Source organism: Rhopalosiphum maidis, chromosome 2 (assembly GCF_003676215.2).
Source record: "Rhopalosiphum maidis isolate BTI-1 chromosome 2, ASM367621v3, whole genome shotgun sequence".
Lineage (NCBI taxonomy): Eukaryota > Metazoa > Arthropoda > Insecta > Hemiptera > Aphididae > Rhopalosiphum > Rhopalosiphum maidis.
This window is the reverse complement of record NC_040878.1, coordinates 87,703,768-87,725,140: the sequence shown is the minus strand read 5'-3', so window position 1 is coordinate 87,725,140 and position 21,373 is coordinate 87,703,768. Positions and strand designations below refer to the sequence as shown.

At 25.9% G+C, this 21,373-nt stretch overlaps 1 protein-coding gene across 5 annotated transcripts; it reads right to left on the bottom strand.

The window, feature by feature from the left end:
• Positions 1 to 5,037: 5,037 nt before the first annotated feature.
• Positions 5,038 to 18,362, bottom strand: LOC113554178. 5 transcript variants are annotated; one of them, XM_026957909.1, is made up of 17 exons: positions 18,125 to 18,362; positions 17,939 to 18,045; positions 17,799 to 17,857; positions 15,014 to 15,074; positions 14,004 to 14,146; positions 12,948 to 13,115; positions 12,759 to 12,889; positions 12,535 to 12,702; positions 12,160 to 12,313; positions 10,262 to 10,437; positions 9,919 to 10,129; positions 9,599 to 9,814; positions 8,015 to 8,182; positions 7,823 to 7,956; positions 7,580 to 7,747; positions 6,123 to 6,279; positions 5,038 to 5,288 (listed from the first exon to the last, which is right to left on the bottom strand). In XM_026957909.1, exons 2-17 carry the CDS (start codon positions 17,953 to 17,955, stop codon positions 5,104 to 5,106), a joined length of 2,316 nt encoding a protein of 771 aa, XP_026813710.1. In that variant the 5' UTR covers positions 17,956 to 18,045; positions 18,125 to 18,362; the 3' UTR covers positions 5,038 to 5,103. The 5 variants fall into 5 exon arrangements, with proteins under 5 accessions (XP_026813710.1, XP_026813711.1, XP_026813708.1 ...); XM_026957910.1 differs by lacking the exon at positions 17,939 to 18,045 and having other exon boundaries at positions 18,091 to 18,362; XM_026957907.1 differs by having other exon boundaries at positions 17,799 to 18,045.
• Positions 18,363 to 21,373: the final 3,011 nt, after the last annotated feature.

Here is a 21,373-nt window from a genome sequence, read left to right as displayed (position 1 = left end):
TTTTACTTTATCGAATAAAGTTAAGTAGTTTAACATAGAAAAAAATGTTGTAACATTTGCTTTAACAATATATAAACATAAAAAAAAATTATAGAGCATCTTCTTTAACATATAAACATTATAATTATAAAAAAAATTATACATGTTTTTGTATGTTTCAAGTCACTCTTTTTTTAACAATAAAAACTAAAATCGTTCTTAAAAAATCAGATTATGAATATTTTTAAATAATGTTTGGACTAGTTTGTGATAAATTTTTTATTAGAAAAATAAAATTGAAATTGAATATTTGGAAACAATATAAAAAAACAACGTTTTTGAAAACCTTGATCAAAAGCGTAATAATCAAAAACGTTAAACAAAAACTGTAAAAAAGACATGAATTTATTTTTGTATATTAAATAACGTTTTTAATGTTGCAAAAAATTCATTACATATGTAATGCAAATAATAAATTTTAAAAAGGAAAAAAAATAATTAAAATAGTTTTATTGTGTGAGCAATTCATCTAATGTCTGTTGAGTTAAACCAACCCTATAACTTTTATATAATTTGTCTTGAATGTTTTCGTAGGCTTTTTTAATATATAAGATTAGTAAATTTATTAGTAAAAAATTATCAGGCGATATAGTTTATTTAATATAGTCTACTAATAATATTTGGGGGATTTAAAATATGTAATATTTTTTTATTAAAAATTAAAGAAACGTGTTTTGGTATTTTCTTCTGATAATTTAATTTTCAAAATATTTTTAGGTATAATTATTTTTAATTATCCTATTTTAATTATTAAAACAACGGGTCCAACATTTTTTTTAAATATAAATGCTGAACATTTTTAGCCAATAAACTATATTCACCACTAAAATATTTCTACTTTTAAAAATTCGGGTGGGGGGAGGTGTGTCCGGACCACTTGGACCTCCCCTTAGATACGGCTTTGGATTTATCTGTAATGTACCCACTCTTAATATCAACAAAAAAATAATTACACACATTATATATAAACATTTCTACTTAATTTAGTAATATAACTACAATAGTCAAACTTTTTGTTCAGTTCAAATAATTGAATTACAATTTTGGATCCACAAAAAAATTTAAGTACAGGAGTAGCTGCTTATAATTTCATATAATTATAATTGGATGTCTAGATACGAATTGTGAAATTTAAAAAAATAGTTAAATATATTATTAAATGGGTGTTATTAAAACCTGTCCAAAAGAATAACAAAAAAATAATGAATAATTACACATATAGCGTATTATTAAGTAATAAAATACATTATTTAACAATAGTTCATCGATATTTAATAATAATAAGCAGTAAATCAATTAAGAATAATAAAAAATAATAGCATAAGAAAATAAAAATACATACGTTCACATGCATTTTTAATACGCCACCGTAAATTTTATGCTTCGGGTGACATCAGTAGACAAGAAATGGTGCGGGATGATCGAAACATATTGGGGACTATGAGGCAACCTGTATAATCTATAAACCTTGGCTCTAGCCGAGCTGTGAGTAGACTGACGCTTCTGTAATCTGCACTTGTATTCAAAGGCACGATCGAGCCCACTGCAGCGTCGCTATGATGCGCAGGAACGCCCATAGTGGTCTGTGATTGGTGGTACAGCCCATGTAGCCGCGCCCACTGCTAACCTTATCGATGTGCGTGCGGGTACGTAATGCCCAGTTTTTCCAAGACTTTGGGACACTGAGATAGATAAGATAAGATAGTATATCTACATAGTTAGAGTGCGGATTTCTATGAAGTTACATATTTTTTCCTTTTTAATATTTTTGGGTTTTTGTCAGTTATCTCCACGAATCATCATATTTTGAAGCTAATGATGAAATTTTTTTGCATATTTCTGCATATATAAAGGTTATTGCATATTGAAGCAAAAATTTAAAAAAATGTATAAAATAATATTTTGTCAAGTAGAAAAATTAAAACTAAATTTCATAATCACTAAATAATAATTTATGTATATATATTTAGTTATAAGATAAATAATCGATTACGGCGTACATTTCAAATATGCCCCAATAACTTCGGTTGACGTCGAACGTTCGTACTCAGTCTTTAAAAATATGTTAATTGATAAACGACAAAGCTTCACAGAAGAAAAATTTGAAATTCATATTATGATTATTCATTTTAGTAATAAATAAAATTTTAAAAATAAATTAAGTTATTTAAGTCATTAATTATTATAATTTTATTGTAAATTTTAAATAAATAAAAGATTCTTGCATATTTTTTATATATTTTCATAGTTGTCTGCCGCCTTGCAGCATTTTTTACGACGATAAGCAGTCAGAGTGCCGACCGACTGTGCTCCGAGTCGTATGCATTTGCAACGTATTTTATTGGCCTTCGGCTCAATATAGTAAAAAATGACACAAATTCTTTTTAAAGTTTACTATATTACTAAAGAGAAATAAGTTATAATTCGAGTGGCGAGAACAATATGATTATTTTACTAAAAAGAATTCAAATAATGTTTTGATTTAGATATACTCACACTGTGTACATTACACGTACATAACTGATAACAATTTAAAATAATAGTTGTAATAACAATGTCGTTTGTGGCACCATTCAATTTTATATATCGAGTGTACGTCATAGTAAAACTCGGGTTATAAATTGTTTTTTATTCATAATATTCTTTAATTGTGTTTATTGTCTTTCAATGTATATTAATTGGTGTTTTTTGATTGTGCGTTCATACATTTAATATTAAATATCGAATATAAGTAAGCCCTGTTACAATAATTGGAAATTATTTTAAGAAGAATACGTTCGATATTAAAAATACTGCAATATCATAACTTAGGACAATATTGTCAATCGTAATTTTCATGACTACTACCGTCCACCATATTTAGTCAACGCACGACATCAAGGAACCGAAACAATGATGTACCTGAATTGCCTAACCATAACGCCGTGCAATCATAATAATATACTACTATTTAAATCTATTTTACTTACCAAACTATGTTCGAATACTCAGAAACAATTTATAATTTAATAGACTTTATACTCTTTACGTTTATTGAAAGTCAATAATTATATGTTAAAAAGATAAAAATAAAGAAAAAATATTATGAGATTGGTGAAAGTGCAGAAGATAAGAGAAGCAAAGTCACCTTCCCCCCAAAAAAAACAAACGAAAAGCTCAGATTTCTGTGAATTAATGATTAGGTTATAATTTTTATTTTCTATTTTCTATTAATTAATTGATGGCTAAGGAATAATACATTTCAACAATTAAATAAAAAAAAATTTGAAAAAGGATGAATCTTATTTATACACTTTTATTATTTACTAGTATGATTATTATTTGAATATGGTATGGTATTATGGAATCCTAGTCAATCGAATTTAATTAATAAACTATAAAAGCTCCATATAAATGTATTTTTACTCAGATAATATTTTACTTTTTATATTATATATATTATTTGCTTACACTGTGCATATTACACGTACATATCTACTAAAAATTTAAAATTATGATCATAAAGACAGTGTCGTTTCTGAAATCACTTCGTGCTACGAATATATCGAGTGAGTGTCATAGTACAACTCTGGTTAAGAATTGAATTTTTACTCATAATATTCTTTAGGTGTCTTTTAATATAGTATATTAAGTTGTCGTTTTTGGTTGTGCGTTTGTGTATTATTAATCATTTTAATTATTTAATTTAATTTATTATTTTAATTATAAAAGTATTACAATATCATTACAGGTTAGGCTCCTATACCACCATGTTCGTCTTCATACCATATTATTATTAAGATTACATATTATTATAGTATTAAATAAATGGAATCATGATGTACCTACCTGAATTTTCTATCCATAAGATTAGTATTTAAACGCATGCAGTGCATAAAAAGAATAAAGATAATAACACTTAACACATTTTTTTTATAAAATATTTAATTCTACAATTTTACAGTGAAAGTAGGTACAACTTAATAATTAATAGGCTTCTACGGTAAGACGGTTTTACTATTTTTAATTAGAATTTTACAAACTTGTTCAATTTATTCGTACATATTAAACAATATAATTGTATTTATTTATGGTCGAGATTATGTTATAACACTATAAATACTATAATTAATACTTAAACCTATATATTTTGTAGATCTGCACTTTGTCTCGGCTTAATTTTAACTATTTAGTAGGTATGCTCTGTTCGCCTCTATCCGCTCAAGATTAAAACTACCAAACTACAATCGAATACTCAAACACAATTAATAATCTAATGCTCTTAAAACTCTACAATTATTTAGGTAAATAATTATAGTTTAAGAAACAGAAAAATCAGGCAAGAAAAATAGTCATCAGCTCAATCTGAATAAACAGACGACAAAACGTGTATAATATATTCATAAATAGGATACTAAAATAATTTATTTTTATACATTAAAATAAGGATAATACTTTATTATTATCAACACTATAATATAATATAACGATACAATTTTTTCAAAATTATAAAGTTAACGAGTTTCACGTCTTTATTTACTATAAATATATTTTATATTATAATGAACTCGTCCTCTGATATGTCTTTAAATATTGTATAACCACGGTTAGTAAATATAAAATTATGTTTCTCTATTTTATAAATGACAAACATGTACAAATATCAACTGAAAATTGCATGATGGATGACAAATATGGATATATTTTTCAATCTATTATTTATAATCTTAATAAAAATCAAAATTTGTTTTAAAAAAATGTGTACATAAGCTTCAAATTACCTAGCTTATTGGCAGAGCAGCGAGCTACAAAGCTAGGATAGTATAATAGACTAGTATTGAATTAACTTCAAAACATTTAATTGTAAAATATTAGATTTATTCGTGTGACTGTGTACATTAAATGTATATAATACTTCGACACTATAACTATAAATTGTAATTCATAATTATTCAATTTAATTTAAAGAACAATGTTAGGAATATTTGAAAATATTTAGAGAAAAATAAAAACAATTAATACGAATAATGATTTCAATTATAATTAAATTAATTATTTTATATAATTACCATAATACTATTATAATTATTGATGTTTTTTGTATTGTTCACGAATCCACTCAACGTGGTTTTTAACGTCAGTAAAAACTGCGATTGAGTTATTTGAGGATTGTTGCTTAAGACTCAATACACCGGTTAAATAATATAACTGAGAGTGTAAAAAGGTTAAGCCTGAACCACTATCACCCTCGCCCATGTCTTGTCCTGGAACTAATGATATTTTTTACATAAGACATAAATTAAACATTCAAATGATATTAAGTATTTTATACAATTAATATTTACATTATTAAAAATTGATGATGGGAAATTAAACAATTTTAAGGTTCTGTGATATACCACCTATACCTATTACAAAATTAGCCCTTATGGTTCACAGTGCTAAAAAACAATAATATTAATATTTGAGTGAAGGCAAACAAATATAATTTTTAGCATTTGCCTAGAATGCCACAACAACATACGGTATAAGAAGAAAACAAATCTGATTTTCTAAATATTTAAGTTAAATATATCATAGGCAAAAATGTATGTAACTGAATTGCATTAAGTACTCTTCAAATAGTGATTAAAGAAAACAATAATTTAAATTATGAAATGTTAATTTAATTTATAATCAACGTTACCGTCGTAGAATTTAAAATTTAAATTTTTTACTGTTTTAATAATTTTATTAAAGTAATGGACATACTCAAATCACCCATAGAAAGTTTCAAAAAAAATTAAACATATATAATACACATTATCTATATTTTATAAAGTAATTTTTCAAGCTATAGCTGTTAATTTTGGAAAATATTATTATAATTTAAGGTAGTTATCACCTTATTTTAGATTACTATGTAAATAAGTAAAATTATCTTTATATTAATTGTCAGTTATGAATATTTAGATCAAATACATTTTAAGCTAATCTGCATGCTTAAAAAATGTATACACTTTAAACAAAAAGCGTTTAATTTTAATACAACCTAACCTATAAGGTAATTTTTCTGTCGAAAAAAATATTTAGTTCATGATATTGATAATTGAATATTTTATTACCCAATGTAGAACCGGCACAAAACTTATCAAGAGTCACAAATAATTGAAATCCATTTATATACATATCTCGACAAGTGTAATGGTCGATGTATGGCAGAGATGTTTCTAATAAAATGGAACTTAATGTACCTATTTCTGTTCTTCCCCATCCAACAATCTGTAAAATTATAGAACTAATTTATAATATACAATTATAATAAAAAATATTATATTAATCTCTTTTTTTCTAGGAGTTGGTACTGAGTTTAATTAGTTAATTTATAAGAATGAAAGTTATATTAAATTTATAGTAATACAAATAAGGTTTAGGGGTTTAAAAACTCGATTATGAAATTAGTTTTTTTTAGTTTTATAATGTATTATTTCAACATTTTTATAAATAATATATTAGACTTAGTAAATTATTTTACGTTAGTTGATTTTCATTCAAATTTATAATGGTCAATGTTGATAGGAATATAAATTAATTAAAATTTAATTTCAATTTTAAAGTTTAATTAAATCTAGTGAGTGCACCAACACAAGCACTCTCGTTGAAAAACAATTGACTTATATATCTGCACACACGGGATATTATGTGTGAAAAATGAGCACTATCTATCATTATTTATTAAATTACAACAAAGATAAACAAATTGTAAAGTTTCAAGTATAAATAATAGATAATTTAGTTTATTAAAAATTATAAATTTCTCAGGGCTTGGTTATGAAGAAACGAACGAAATGGACAATTTAACATACATCTCACAACATTGTAAAAACTCTACAGATTTATAAAAAAAATATTTTATACTGAGTGATTCTTTTATCAAACAACACTCATTATTTCAAAAAGTATTCTGTTTTTGAAAATATTTTTTTACATACTTTCAAATTGTTAAAAAAACAATGTTTTTATTAAAAATTTATATTTTTAAATATTTTTTATTCTTATAATTTTTTAAGTTTTTTACTTTTTTGAATGACAACATAGTGTTTTAATTTCATATTTCAAAGCAGAATAATTTTCTAAGTATTTTGATACATAAAAAATTGAATTTAGGACGAGTAGTTTATGAATCATACGTATTTAAAGTTTAGTCAAGCAGAGTGGAGTGGTACGGGGTTACCCTGCAAAATGTTTGTCCACTACTCCGCTTGTCTAAACTTTAAATAAGTATAACTCATAAACTACTTATCCTAAATTCGAATTTTATGTATCAAAATACTCAGAAAATTATTCTGCTTTAGAATATGAAATTAAAATGCTATGTTGTCTTTCAAAAAAGTAAAAAAAAATTAAAAAAATTATAAGGATAAAAAATATTTAAAAATATAAATTTTTAATAAAAACGTTGTTTTTTAACTGCTTGAAACTATGTAAAAAAATATTTTCAAAAACAAAATACTTTTTGAAATAATGAGTGTTGTTTGATAGAAGAATCATCCTGTATATTTATATAGAACATAATACTTACCTTTCCCTCAATACCATTTTTCACATTATGTTGACCACTCCAATCGATACAAATAGGTGCGATGACATTACTAAAAGAAATTTTGTTCGATAAACCGATAATAGCTATATCATGAGCATGGTAACCATTAGCTCCAAAATAATTGTCATTTAGGTAAATAATTTCCACCTATAAAATGGTTTTAGTTTGTATTATTTTTACGAGTATTATAATTTTATGATTTTAAAATAGTTAGGTACATACATTCATTATTCTAGTAAAGTCATTATCAATTACTGTGAAATTTCTATCATATTTTCCAACAGCGACTTTATATGAGTCATCGTTTATTGATATCTTATTAGATAATATCCCTTTGTACCAAAAACAATGAGCCGCTAAAAATGTAATTTAATAATTATTAATTCGTTTTTAAATATATTGTATAGTTTTTACCAGAAACCACTAAATTTGGAGAAATTATTGATCCTCCACATATCAAGTCATATTTGGAAGTCCCTTTATTTAATCGGTATATTCCAACATTCCAAGGCGCTGTTCCAACATGAGCTTTCGTACCATTGGCAATTAACAAATGGCTGTTAGTATATACTTTACCGCAATCTAAATTATATATTTAAATATTTTATACATTATTAGGTAATCACTGATAAATTAAACTTCTTTTTGATAAAACATATATTGAAGGTTTAAAAACGTCATCATATGTATTTTCTAATCAAAAATATCTAACCTTATTATGGTTTATCATCTTAAATTTTAAAATGTATAAAGTAAAATATTAAATTCGGACACAGTTATAATAGCTTAGTAAATAAAATAGTATTCCGTCATTTCGTCACGGTAATTTGATCGCGAGTTAATTCGTCGCGCGACAGTTGGATGCCGTATGACATTTTGACGCATTCTGCACCTGGTTTCGCGTCGGTTTGTCATTAATTGATATTGGCGATAACCATTTGTTTATAATAAGTTGCATACGGTATATTTATGTGTCCAATATCGTTGAGTATCGTATCTAAATAAATTATTTAATGATATATAATACTCCAGCAGTTAGTCTATATCGAAAAGTATACCATTATAGGGAGTTACCCATTTCCGCTAAAAAAAAAAAATGTGTAAACCAATGGTTTTAAATTTTAAGCAATAAATTTTGTGATATATATAAAATATAGTCATGTATAATGTAATATAGTACGTAATGGTATGAAGTAATATGGTATAACATAGTATATGTATTTTTTAACCTAAACTTTTCTTGTATTACAATTTATATTTTTAAGACAATTTAATTATTACTTATATTTTAATTTTAAATATTGAAATTTTTAAATATTATAGATATAACATGTGCAATTGTATAATGTTTAATAATTCTAATTTAATTTTGCCTATATTCGACTAAGTAATGTATTATAACTAAAAAATTTTTTTTTTTATGGTTTTTGTAATCACTTTACATAAATATAAATCCACACACACACAGATATAGTAATAAATTTATTTAAATTTGTATAATTAGTAAACATATTAACTTAATCTGTACTTTTATAACATATGGACATAGTGCATTTTAAATATAACTAATTTACTAAACTGTAATTTTAACGTGGGTAATAGTACGTAATAAGGAATTTTGGTTATAGTACGTTTTGAAAATAATCATAGGAATAGTTCATTTTGAGATATTTCTATAGCCTGAAGTTTAAAATACCACGGGAAATAGTACACTTTGGAAAATTTGTTGGATAGAAAAACGTTTTAAATTTTCATTATTGGCGGTAGTGCATTTTTACGTAATCGTGAAATTTTAAATCGATATTAAAATGGAAAATAGTACATGCACATAGGCATAACCCGATGGTTTTAAACGATTCTCCGCCATTTGTTCTAAATGTTTTCATTTTTTGGCAATACCAATACACTTTACAATGTCACCCCTCAAATGACGTATATCGTATTAAATATAATATGTAGAATGTAGATACTTATGTTTTGTGATAAAAATACAATTACATGGATTGCATTTATAAAGTTGATTGTTCCACGTCCCATTAGACTGACAAATTAATTCAAACGGAGTCTCTTCTAGTCCAACTGGTGCAATGTACGTTGGTTTACACGATGGCAAGGCTATCGTATCGGGTATTGATGGATTTGAACAATTAGCAAACTTACCATTAAGAGTACATTTAATATCTAAACTGTCTGATAATAAAGGTGGACACATTTCTAAAAACATAAGAAATTATTATCAAACATAACCAAAAATTGGAATTAAAATATTTAAATAAATAATTATTACAGCATATTGCAGATTACAATAAATAACTCACTTAGACACAATTTCTCAGAATTTGAGATCCATTTTCCATTTCCTCGACAAACCCTAAAACCATTGGGATAAACATTATGATATCCAACATCACAGTTCTCAATTACGGTACGATACTGATCAATTATTGCCCCGTGAGCTAAAATTTCATTTGAGTTTTCGTAAGAATATATAACTCCATCAACGACTGGTAGAACACAAAATGGTATGTCCTGTAAAAATTTTTAATGTTAAAAATATAATGAAATAATTTAAGTTCTTCAAAAAATATGTTAGTTTTGAATCAAATGTATCCATCAACATAATAATAAAATGTATACGTAGGTAGAATTTGATATACGAACATTGTTCAAATATTTAATATATATGTTTCGAATCCAATTAATATGATACCGAATATCTGTAAAACCTAGGACTGATGATTCCTTGAAACATGTTATTCCGGTTAAATAATAAGAGTTGTAGTGTATTATAAAGCTTAATCCTGCACCGCTAAAACCTTCAGTAACTGCTCCTTCTCCTGAAAGTGATGATAATTTTGACATAAGTTACAAATTAAGCATACGGCTATAGACTAATATTGGGGTTAATTCGTGAAATGTTGTTTTACATTATTCATTCCAGACAATGTACAAGTTCTACATTAAAAACGGTAAACAATAAACAATAAACGTATAGATCGTACATCAAAACAACAAAAAAAAAAAACAATCTGAAACTTAATGTTAGATACCTTTAAAACAAAATTCTATTTAGATCGAAACATTAGGTAGATACCCATACGAGTTAATTGAAATTTTTATATTTAGTATAATACTTTTTGGAATTATGCTATTTTTATCTGATTGTTTATAATTTATAATATTGATAATGAGATATATAAATTAATATTAGCATATTATGTATTAGTTTTAATTATGATTTTATTATGTGATTTTATATTTTTAATATTTTTAATATGACATTTAGATATTTGCATGTGATCATGATGTACTACATTTTAAGTGTTATACTTAATTTTCCTAAGATTCTAATGCATTTTTATTTTGAGTTTTACATTTAAGCTTTAGGTGGCTTATAAAAATTGCAACAAACACATATCGAAATATAATAATGATATGTAAGTATTCATCACACGGTGTTTTTGGTACACAAAATAATACGCATCTCTATCTTTAATAAAGTACGATATTTTTTTGTCTATAATTTTGTTGTAATTTGTATTTTTTATATGACTTTTAATATAATTAAAACTTTTTTTTACAATAAATAATTGTGTGAATTTAAATATGTATCAAACATTTTAATATTATTGTTATATTACTTTGTATAGTAAACATATACATATTATTGAACATAACACCTGACTAAAAGATGAAATATGTTTTATTGAGAATACCTAATTAAATAATATACCTAAGTAAATTAACCTGTTAAATGTGAAGAAAAAACTTATTAACTAATTACTCAAATAATTATATTATGTATTAATAATAGTAAAAAAAAATTGTGTAGTGTATTAATTTATTATATAATTATAACTAACTAATGAGTTTTATTTTGGTATTGTAAAATTTTTTGAGCGCAATTAGTCTAACGACCCTAAAAATTTAGAGCATAATTAGTATATAAAAAAGTAATTTTAAGCACAATTGGTAAACTGCTGATTATTTATATATTATATTATACAATAAATTATTTATTTATTAATGTTACCAATAAGTATCTATTTAATATCAACATATACAAGTAAAAACAAAAATAATTATGTAATTCCTAGCTTGAGACAGTAATATATAATGTGATCACTATTTCAAAAAACGTAACATATTTCAGGTGTATGAATATTTTTAATTCTAAGTATTATCTACCATACATAATGGCTATTACTAATAATAAAATAAATACCTTTAACCACAATATAAATAGACCATGAAATATATTTGATAATATAGGCAGAAAGACCGCCCTCGATCAAAATCATGTTTTTAACGGAATGATTATTGACTGAATTCACATATATATCATTTGAAACAGTGGCTAAACCCACAATGACGAGGCTATTTTAAAACCTACGTTATATCAGAGCGGTAACCTACACATAGCACACGATTTAGAATAACCATATGTTTGGAAGTTCTTTGTCTTAAATATAAAGTATTTAATAAATTCAGGGTATAAGTTAATTAGATAAAATAAATAAATATCATTGCATAGATTGGTAATTAAAATTGTTTATTACCCAATGCAGAACTGGTACAAAACTTATCATCAGTCACCAATTTTTTAACATCGTTGTTAATTTTTCGACAAGATTTTTGGTCGATGTATTGCACAGATTCTTCTAACAAAACAGGACTTTTTTTTCGTTCTTTCGTTATTCCCCAACCAACAACCTAATAAATATAATTCAATTTTATAAATTACATTAATCGTGATAAATGTATAATGCTAATCTCTTTTTGCTGGTGTTGGTACTGAGTGTAATAAGTTAAATAAAATCTGCCTGGTCAATTTTTTTGTTCAATACAAATTGACAATAATTATTGGTGAATGATTAAGTAACTTATTGTTTTTATATTAAAATTTAAATAATTAAATAATACTTGGAAAATACCTTTCCTTGAGTTCCATTTGGTACATCGTATTTACCACTCCAATCTATACAAACAGGTGTCACAATATTACTAAAAGTAATTCTGTTCAATAACTTAATAACAGCTACATCATAAAACTGCTGAATGAATCCTCCAACATATTCTTCGTGTACGTAAATAAATTCCACCTATAAAATTGATTTAATTAATATTTCACAACTATTTTAAAATTAATACCTTATACCTTCATTATTTGAGTGAAGTCGTTGTCAATTACTGTGAAATTTCTATCATATTTTCCAACAGCGACTTTATATGAATCATCGTCTACTGATATTTTAGACCTTATCCCTTTGTACCAATAACAATGAGCCGCTAAAAATGTAATTTAATTATTATTAATTCCCTTTTAAATATATTGTATTGTTTTTACCAGAAATCACTAAATTTGGAGATATTATTGATCCTCCACATGTCAAGTCATATTTAGAAGTATATTTTCTATATATTGCAACATTCCAAGGTACTTTTCCAACAAGTGCTTTCTCACCGTTGATGTTCGATACTGAGTTATTGTCAGGGATATATTCTCTACCACATTCTATTAAAATAATATATAATTATATTTTAGAAGATAATATTTAATAAATAAATTAAATATACATACAAGTATAAGATAAAACATAATTTTGAATGGTTAACAATGTACCTAACGTAACCTATCCTATCTATCCTTCCGGGTAGGTGACGTGTCAAGGTATATTGGTATATTATTACTCCGGGTGATAATACTGACTTTTAGACTCTTAATGACGGCAATCATTTTAGCCTATTGTTCTATATGTGATATAACACCGGTAAGAACTTTTAATAGGACTTTTTTCTATATGTGACAGATTTCTAAACTTTAAACACCACTCTTGACTTACTCTGCCGAATCTCCAGTGAATCGATTTTCACTTGCCATTGAAAGGCACCAAAAATGACTTGCGAACATTGGGATCGAATCAATCCGCCCTTTATTTCTTTGAATATATATATATATATTTATTTATTTTAATTGAGTATAATATTGATTTTATTTCAATACTTTTAATTATCAGAATTATTTAAAATTATATTATTATTATTGTTTATAACTAAAGACTAGATTCAATTGATATTGCAATATTTATTTTATAAATTTTTTGCATTTTCATAGTGCAATTTATTATGTAAAGAAATCATAATATGCATTTATACTAAAAGGGGAAACTATACGCAATTGAATATCACCAAACAATACTGTTCATCTAAAATCTTAGTTTTTAAAATACAAAAAAAAATGTTTAAATGTAGTAATAGTTAAGAATACTTAAGATAATGAAATATTAAAATAAAATAGGTATACAAATAATTATAAACTTACATGTTCATAAAGTATAAAATAAAATCTCATGTAATGTACCTACATCGTTATTATATAATAATAATATTATTGTGTAGGTACCTGTTGTATTCATTCTGTACTCGTATCGAGCACATAACTCTTTATTTTCGTCTGAACCATCTGAGCAATCCTTCCGACCATCACAAACGGTCGACCATACGATGCATTGTCCATTCGAACAACTAAACGAATCCTCGTTGGTTCTGTAATTTCATTAAAATATGCAACAAATAATTGTTAATTGCTTATTATTATTTAAGTCTACAGTTATAAAATACAATGTATTATAAAATAAAAAATTGCGTTCGGAAAAACATAATGCATTAACAAATCTATTTTTTTTTCAAGCCAATTAAATATTACAGAAAATTTTAATTTACATATCAATAATTGATAGTGTAGTAGCTACTTAGATATGTCCAATAACTCCATTGCAAGATAAATTATAATATGATATTTATATACTTAACAACAAAACCATTCTTTTATGAATAATATAAGTATATAAATATTTATGATTTTTTAATTATTATCGAAATTCAGTCTTAACAAATTATGATAATTATAATTGTTGTTGTAATCCCTATAGAATGTGCATTGTACATATTATTATTACATTTATTATTTTTTTATATTTTTTTTCATTAAAGATGACAAAATTCGTTTGAAAATCGATTGAATAATATAATATAATGTTATTTGAATTAGAGACTACTTAGTGAATAAACTATTTAATTTAATCAACAAAATATTTCTTTTATAAAATAATAAGAGTAAAATAAAATGGGGCTTAATTATTCTTAACCTTGAAAGGACTTTATCCAGTGATTTTTTTTTTTTATATAAATATAGTTTAAAACCCAGGTTTAATTTTGAAAGTCACGAGTTATTGTATTTAATATGTATTGATATAGTTATAGTATAGTTTATCATTTTATGTTTAACTAATGCATAAACATTGGCCGTGGGTTGTTTGAGACACTTGTTATGACATTAGGGCTATAAGGACGTCAACTAGCCTTTTTTTCAAAATTAAAATGATATTAATTTGTACAACTACAGTTACCTACAGTGAGCAAGATGATCCAGCTTGTCGTCTTTCGAGTTTTCTGTCACACAAAATTCCAGTTCCTGAAATATTAAATTGTTACACATTAAATTCTTATACAATGTTTATTGGATATGTATTTATATATATAAAAAAAATCAGCATTTTTTTCTTTTAAAAATTTAATTTTGTAGAATTTAAAATTTTATTTCTACAAAATAAACATTTTGTGTATTTATGAGTAGGTAGTACAAATGCAGTTGACAGACACGTTTAACGTTATTATTGCAAATTATGTCGTCATATGTATCGGAGTATCGGACATTCGGACGTAAAATATGTTGGAATTGTCAACTAATCTGCGCCGCTACTCAAATTATAATTTCTTTGATTTGATATTTAATTTTCTGCGTGTAAGTGTGCATTTTATTTTTTTTTCATCATAAATTAACAATATAAAGATATTAACTTATATACTATTTTATGATTATCAATCCCTTTTAGGCTAATCTTGTGTTAGGGATTGAGAGTATACAGTTTTAAAAGAATTTAACAACAATTTTTAGATTATGTACATAAAAAATGAATATATAATAGATACAGTCAAAAAAATAAAAGTAATAAAAACAAACAAGTTGTCATCTATACACTACACAATTTCTTGAATGTTATTATTACTTAATACTTAACATACAATAAAAATGAGGCATTAATTACAAAATCAAATTAAAACTTTAGACTAATTCTAAAAATAACTAGTTATAAATAATATGTTTAATATTACCTTGATGTAAGTGAATATTTTTTTTTTGCTTCATAAGGCATTAAATTAAAATAGGTAGGCCCCAGATAGTCAACAAATGATTGACCGAAAAATTTTTTTGAATATTTAACAGGAATGTTATAGACTCTATTTTCTCTTTTGTCTTTATAAAAAAGGTTACTTTTTTATTATTAGACGTTTAAAAATGAACATAATTACAATAGTAGTACGTCCAAATCTAAGTAATTTTGTCTAGTGATCCTTCCAGAGTACATTTATTTAAACAAATTCGTACTATATTTTTTGATTGACTTGCAACTGTCTTAAAACGTCATCTCCCAGTCCATCCCATACTAATAGACCATATTGATATATTGATTGATACAAGTATAGTTTTTTTTTGGTATCAAGTTTTTGAGTTTATTAAATTTATATGTTATTGCGCGTAGCTTCCCTACTACATTATGTGTAAGCATTTGATTGGTACTTAACAAATCATTAAGAACCACACGATCAGTTGTTTGGGTAGTAATGGTATTCGGCCGATTTCGTATTGGTTTCTACTCAATGCACGGGCTTTACCTCGCTGCATTATAAATCAATGTGGAGCCGACACGATATAGAATAATATGTTAAGGTGGACATTGCACAAAATAATAAAATAATTCGAAAATAGAATATTATGTAGTGTCGTTCGTTGAGAAATATGCCTGTAATGCATGCATACCATATATATATATATATATATTACACACGGTGTATTTCTTTATTTTTAAGTATATATTACTTATTGAAAGTTATATCTCCGACCGATTTAGCTAAATTTATGTTAGTGGGTATTTGAATAAGTTTTAAAATGGAAAAAGAAATTATAACCGGTATTTTCAAAGGAATACAAATTCGATGTAGAACTACACTTTAAAAGACTTTTCTATCATATTGAACTACACACAAAAGGTGTTGCACTCATTTGCATATTTTTATACATTTTTTATAGGTACTAGAACTCGATAACGATAAGTAATTCAATTAGTTCATAGGGTCTATACTCATAAAGAAACTGATAAGAATAAAATATTAAATATTAATGAAGTTTTCTTCAGTAAGTATTTATTAAATGTAATCTAAGAATGGATGTTTAATTTATAGTATTTTTATTTCGATGGTTGACACGTATCCACTATTCAAGCATGAATGTTACAACTTAAAAAATATAAATAAAAATAAATATATAAAATAGTCACAGTTTTCTTAGCAACAACCACTCACCATCAGATTACTATTAAAATCATTTATAATGCGAGCGCCCACCTTGCACTCGTCCCTTAGCCAATAAACGGCACTGAATACTGAATACTATTACTTTTTAGCTATTAACGTATACGTTTTTATATTAAATAAATAAACATTTATGCTCAATAAAAATAATATATATATATATATATAAACCATAATTTTATATATTTACTAAAAGTAGAAACTATTATCTTTAAGTTGCTAATATTTAACAATTTATTGAAGACGGTATTTTAATTAATCAGTTTTCAAAATGCTTTTATCGAAATTAAATTTTAATCCCTCGTATATTCGTTTATATAAAATAAATGCATAATACGACAGATTAAAATTATTATGCATTTAGAAATCAAAAATACAATATAAAAAGAGTCAAAACGTGGTTTTTTTAGCGTGAATGTTCAATGTGGTTACTGTATAGTGCACAAGGCTGTCGATAGAATGTTTATATAGTTTAAATTGCGTGTGTTTCGTTTATTCGTGTACGATGAAGAGATCGGTGTAAACGACAGCTCAATATAATAGAATATTACGAATTATTAATTATTAATTTCGAAACAATACTGGTACATTTAGGTTTTGTATTCAGAATTCATCGTTATACAATATGAAGGTATAGGTAAATAGGAAGGTGATTGTATTCTAACTTTTATATTAATTAAATATTCATATTATTAATATAATATCTAAATTACACGATTTTCTTTCTTATTACTGTTATGATGCTTTTAAAATTGATATTACTTACCGAAAATTAAACACGAGTATGTCAACCAGGAATAAGTCACCTTCATGGCTAATAGAGAGCTGAAATCACGGTAAATATATTTTAAAACGTCGACAAACCATTTTAGTACATTAGTATGAACGCCACTAAACAACATTCACCGTAAATGAATAACCATAAAAGTGTAGTAAAATACTATATTATATATTATGAACACATATGATGCTAATACGTAGTTGATGCCGATAGTGCTAATGAAATCACGAATCTAAGAACATATACAATTTATATTTTATTAAAAGCGCCAGTTTACCTTTAAGGTATAGTAATATACAATAAACACTGACAATGTGTATAGAGATTTAATTAATTTAAAACTTAGATAGCAACATGTAAGACACAATATGATCAACAAACACCGAGCACATAATATTGGGTCTATTCAATGACTATATTATGACGATCATACAATATGATCACTTATCACGGAACTGGTGAAATATATTTTACATTAAGCACTAGTACTCGAACTCTCAAGGTCTTGTAAATTAACATATCACGATTCACGAAGAACATGAAGTTGAATATGATGTTTATGCCGGCTACGAGCTATCTACATGTATAATAATATAGTAAGTCTCGACTGTAATGGCACGTTGCACTGCAGACTATGACTACGGTGCTGGTCCATAACATTTTCGAAGTACCTACGCAACACAGAAGGCGTGGCCAATTCATGAACATGAGGCTAAGGAGAAGAGGAACTAAGACGCCACACATGAAGAAGCCTTCAGCGCAGCACATTTAAATATACCTACAACAGCTATTACCTATATAAACAGCTCATAAACGCCTCACAAACTATTTTCAATTGACGCAAACAATCATTTAAAGTCCACGACTTGGATGGAAAATATGCACACTGAAATATTATAAAAACTACTACCATCTAAATAAATTCATATAATCGACCAAAGGATAGACAACTTAGATTTGTAATAACTGATAGCGAATACGAGAATGAGTGAGTAAACTAATTTTAAATTATTTGTATGTCCAATGGTTTCATTTGGATGCGTGTTGTACGGTTATTACTCATGTTATAATGATATAATGGTATTAATTTTGACACGGACGCAATTATTGCTTTGAATGATTTGACAATTTCTTTGAATCATATTAAATAATAAATTTGATTTTTATTATTTTTTGGATTTGTAAATATTATTAGATGACTAAATAAATTAAGATTTTTTATAAATTCGTCGTTTAATTTGTATTTTACGTATTGTCCTAAAATTTTTAGTTCATATGATGTATTTTGATCCATTTTTGAAAACAAAATGAATATATTTTAATATGAATATATTTAGCTCTAAGAGGGCCCTTTGGAATTTCAAAATAAAATTAACTCCTTTCGTTTGTGTTTAATCCCTTCCCTAGATATGCAACTTTCAAGGTGGGAAAGGGGGATCTGAATAAATAATTAGCCCACCCACAATAAAATTTTAACTTCAAAATTTGCCATTCGTTTGTGCTTTATTTCTACAGATTTGTGCTTTATTCCCGTCGTTTGTGCTTAATTCTTTTCTGAGATATACAACTTTTAAGGTGGGGAGGGGCTGAATTGTGCTCTCAGCTACTTTCCTTTGTAATAAAAAATTATTTTGTCTTAAGAATCTAATGATAACAGTCTGTTGCGGCCGTTATCACAACAATCGTACTACGATTATAATATTATTACGATATATTATTATTGTATTCAATATTTTAATATTTTGACACACCAATATTAATTTAAACTTTTTTTCTAATAGAAAATCAGTGTTAAAAACAATAACTGTGATAATAATTATGTTTGACTGTTATCATTATTTATTCTAATTAATGCATAGAATTATGATATTATGCAAAAAAAACCCAAACAAATTAAAATCATACATTTTATATTTATTAAATCGTGACAATTTTTTATAGTATTTGAAATCAATACACTGACACATAATATATTTATATTCCAATATTCGATGCTGTTTATTCAATAATATAATATTAAATGTTTTTAAATAAAACTAAAATCAACATGTATACAACAAAGATAATAAAGAGAAGTCTTTATTATCTATGGCATATATATATACAAACGTTGGAAACGCTTTTGTTTGTGTGTGTTCAATTTTTTTTTTCACGAAGTATATTCCGTCAATTCACACTAATTCAATTAAAAGTCACTATAGCTTAACAGTGATTGCACGATGTTTTCGGGCGCTTACAAAAAACTTTTTAGATCTAGTAGTGAAAAGACAGACACTCTTGGAACGACAAAAATGACTCGTGAGTCTAACGGCGAATCATTGTTGATGTGTAATGAGAGAGCAAAACAAGAGATAAAAATCTTGGAGGCAGACATCGAGAAACAAAGGTCGGCGGCGGCGGAGATAGCAGCAGTGACAGCGCAGAAAAAGTTGCCGGCGGACCGAGACGCTGAGAAGGAAAACCGTTGGCTTATCACGAGGCTGTGCACTGCCGAAGAGGAAAATCGTTGGCTGATGGAGAGACTGCGAATGATGCGGTCAGTGAACCGCAAGCTCTGTGGAGATCTGCGTGACTCTCAAGACGAGAACCGTAGGCTGCGCGACTCAAATACTAAACTAGAGAGACGGGAAGCTGAGCGTGCTATGCAATTACGGATTATACAAGAAAAATTTGTTATCCTGTCATCTTTGACCACTGAAGTGCGGACGCTCATCGACCTGAACCTGAAATAATATTAGGTATTTTATAAAACTGGATTTGCGCAATGAAGGTGCTGTCCGATGACACTCTTCTGTGATCATACACAGCTCATCGAGGCTGCACTAGAGCAGTTGTCTTGCCATTTACGTGTACAATATTTATACATCAATAACCATCGACTGTGACGTGAGATATTCTTCAGGCTAGATAAATATAATATTATCAGCAGTACAAACAGCTAATGATGGATAGTCTTCACAGAATAAAATATATTTTTATTTGTATTATGATTTTATTGATTAAATTATTGTGTATTAATAAAAGAACTGTGTGATTACCATCATATTTGTATTGCTCAAAAACATAAATTAAATTAAATTGAAAATTGTATTAATTTAAATATGTAAATATCAACGTTATATTAGAAACACTAATACCTATTGAACATCAGAGTGGTTACCTACTTTCTTTTTAAGTGTCAAACTTACATATTCACACGATTCAGAATAACCGAATCATTTAAGTGTTAAATATTAAGTATATAAAAATTAACAATATTAGTAATGCACATTTTATCAATCATTGTTATGTGAATTTAATTTTTAGAAATATTAATCATTATAATTTATCAATTACGTATCTGTAAGGAACATAGTTATTCATAAAAAGAGCATATTTATTATACATTTTTATATTTCTTTTCTTTAAAAAAAAAAAAAATGACAAAATTCATTTCAAAACGATTGATTAAAATATTAACTGTAATATAATGCTAACTGAATTAAAGACTACCTACTTTGTGAACAAATTATTTAAATTAATTGACAAAATTACTTATTACTATGTAAAAAGTAAAATAA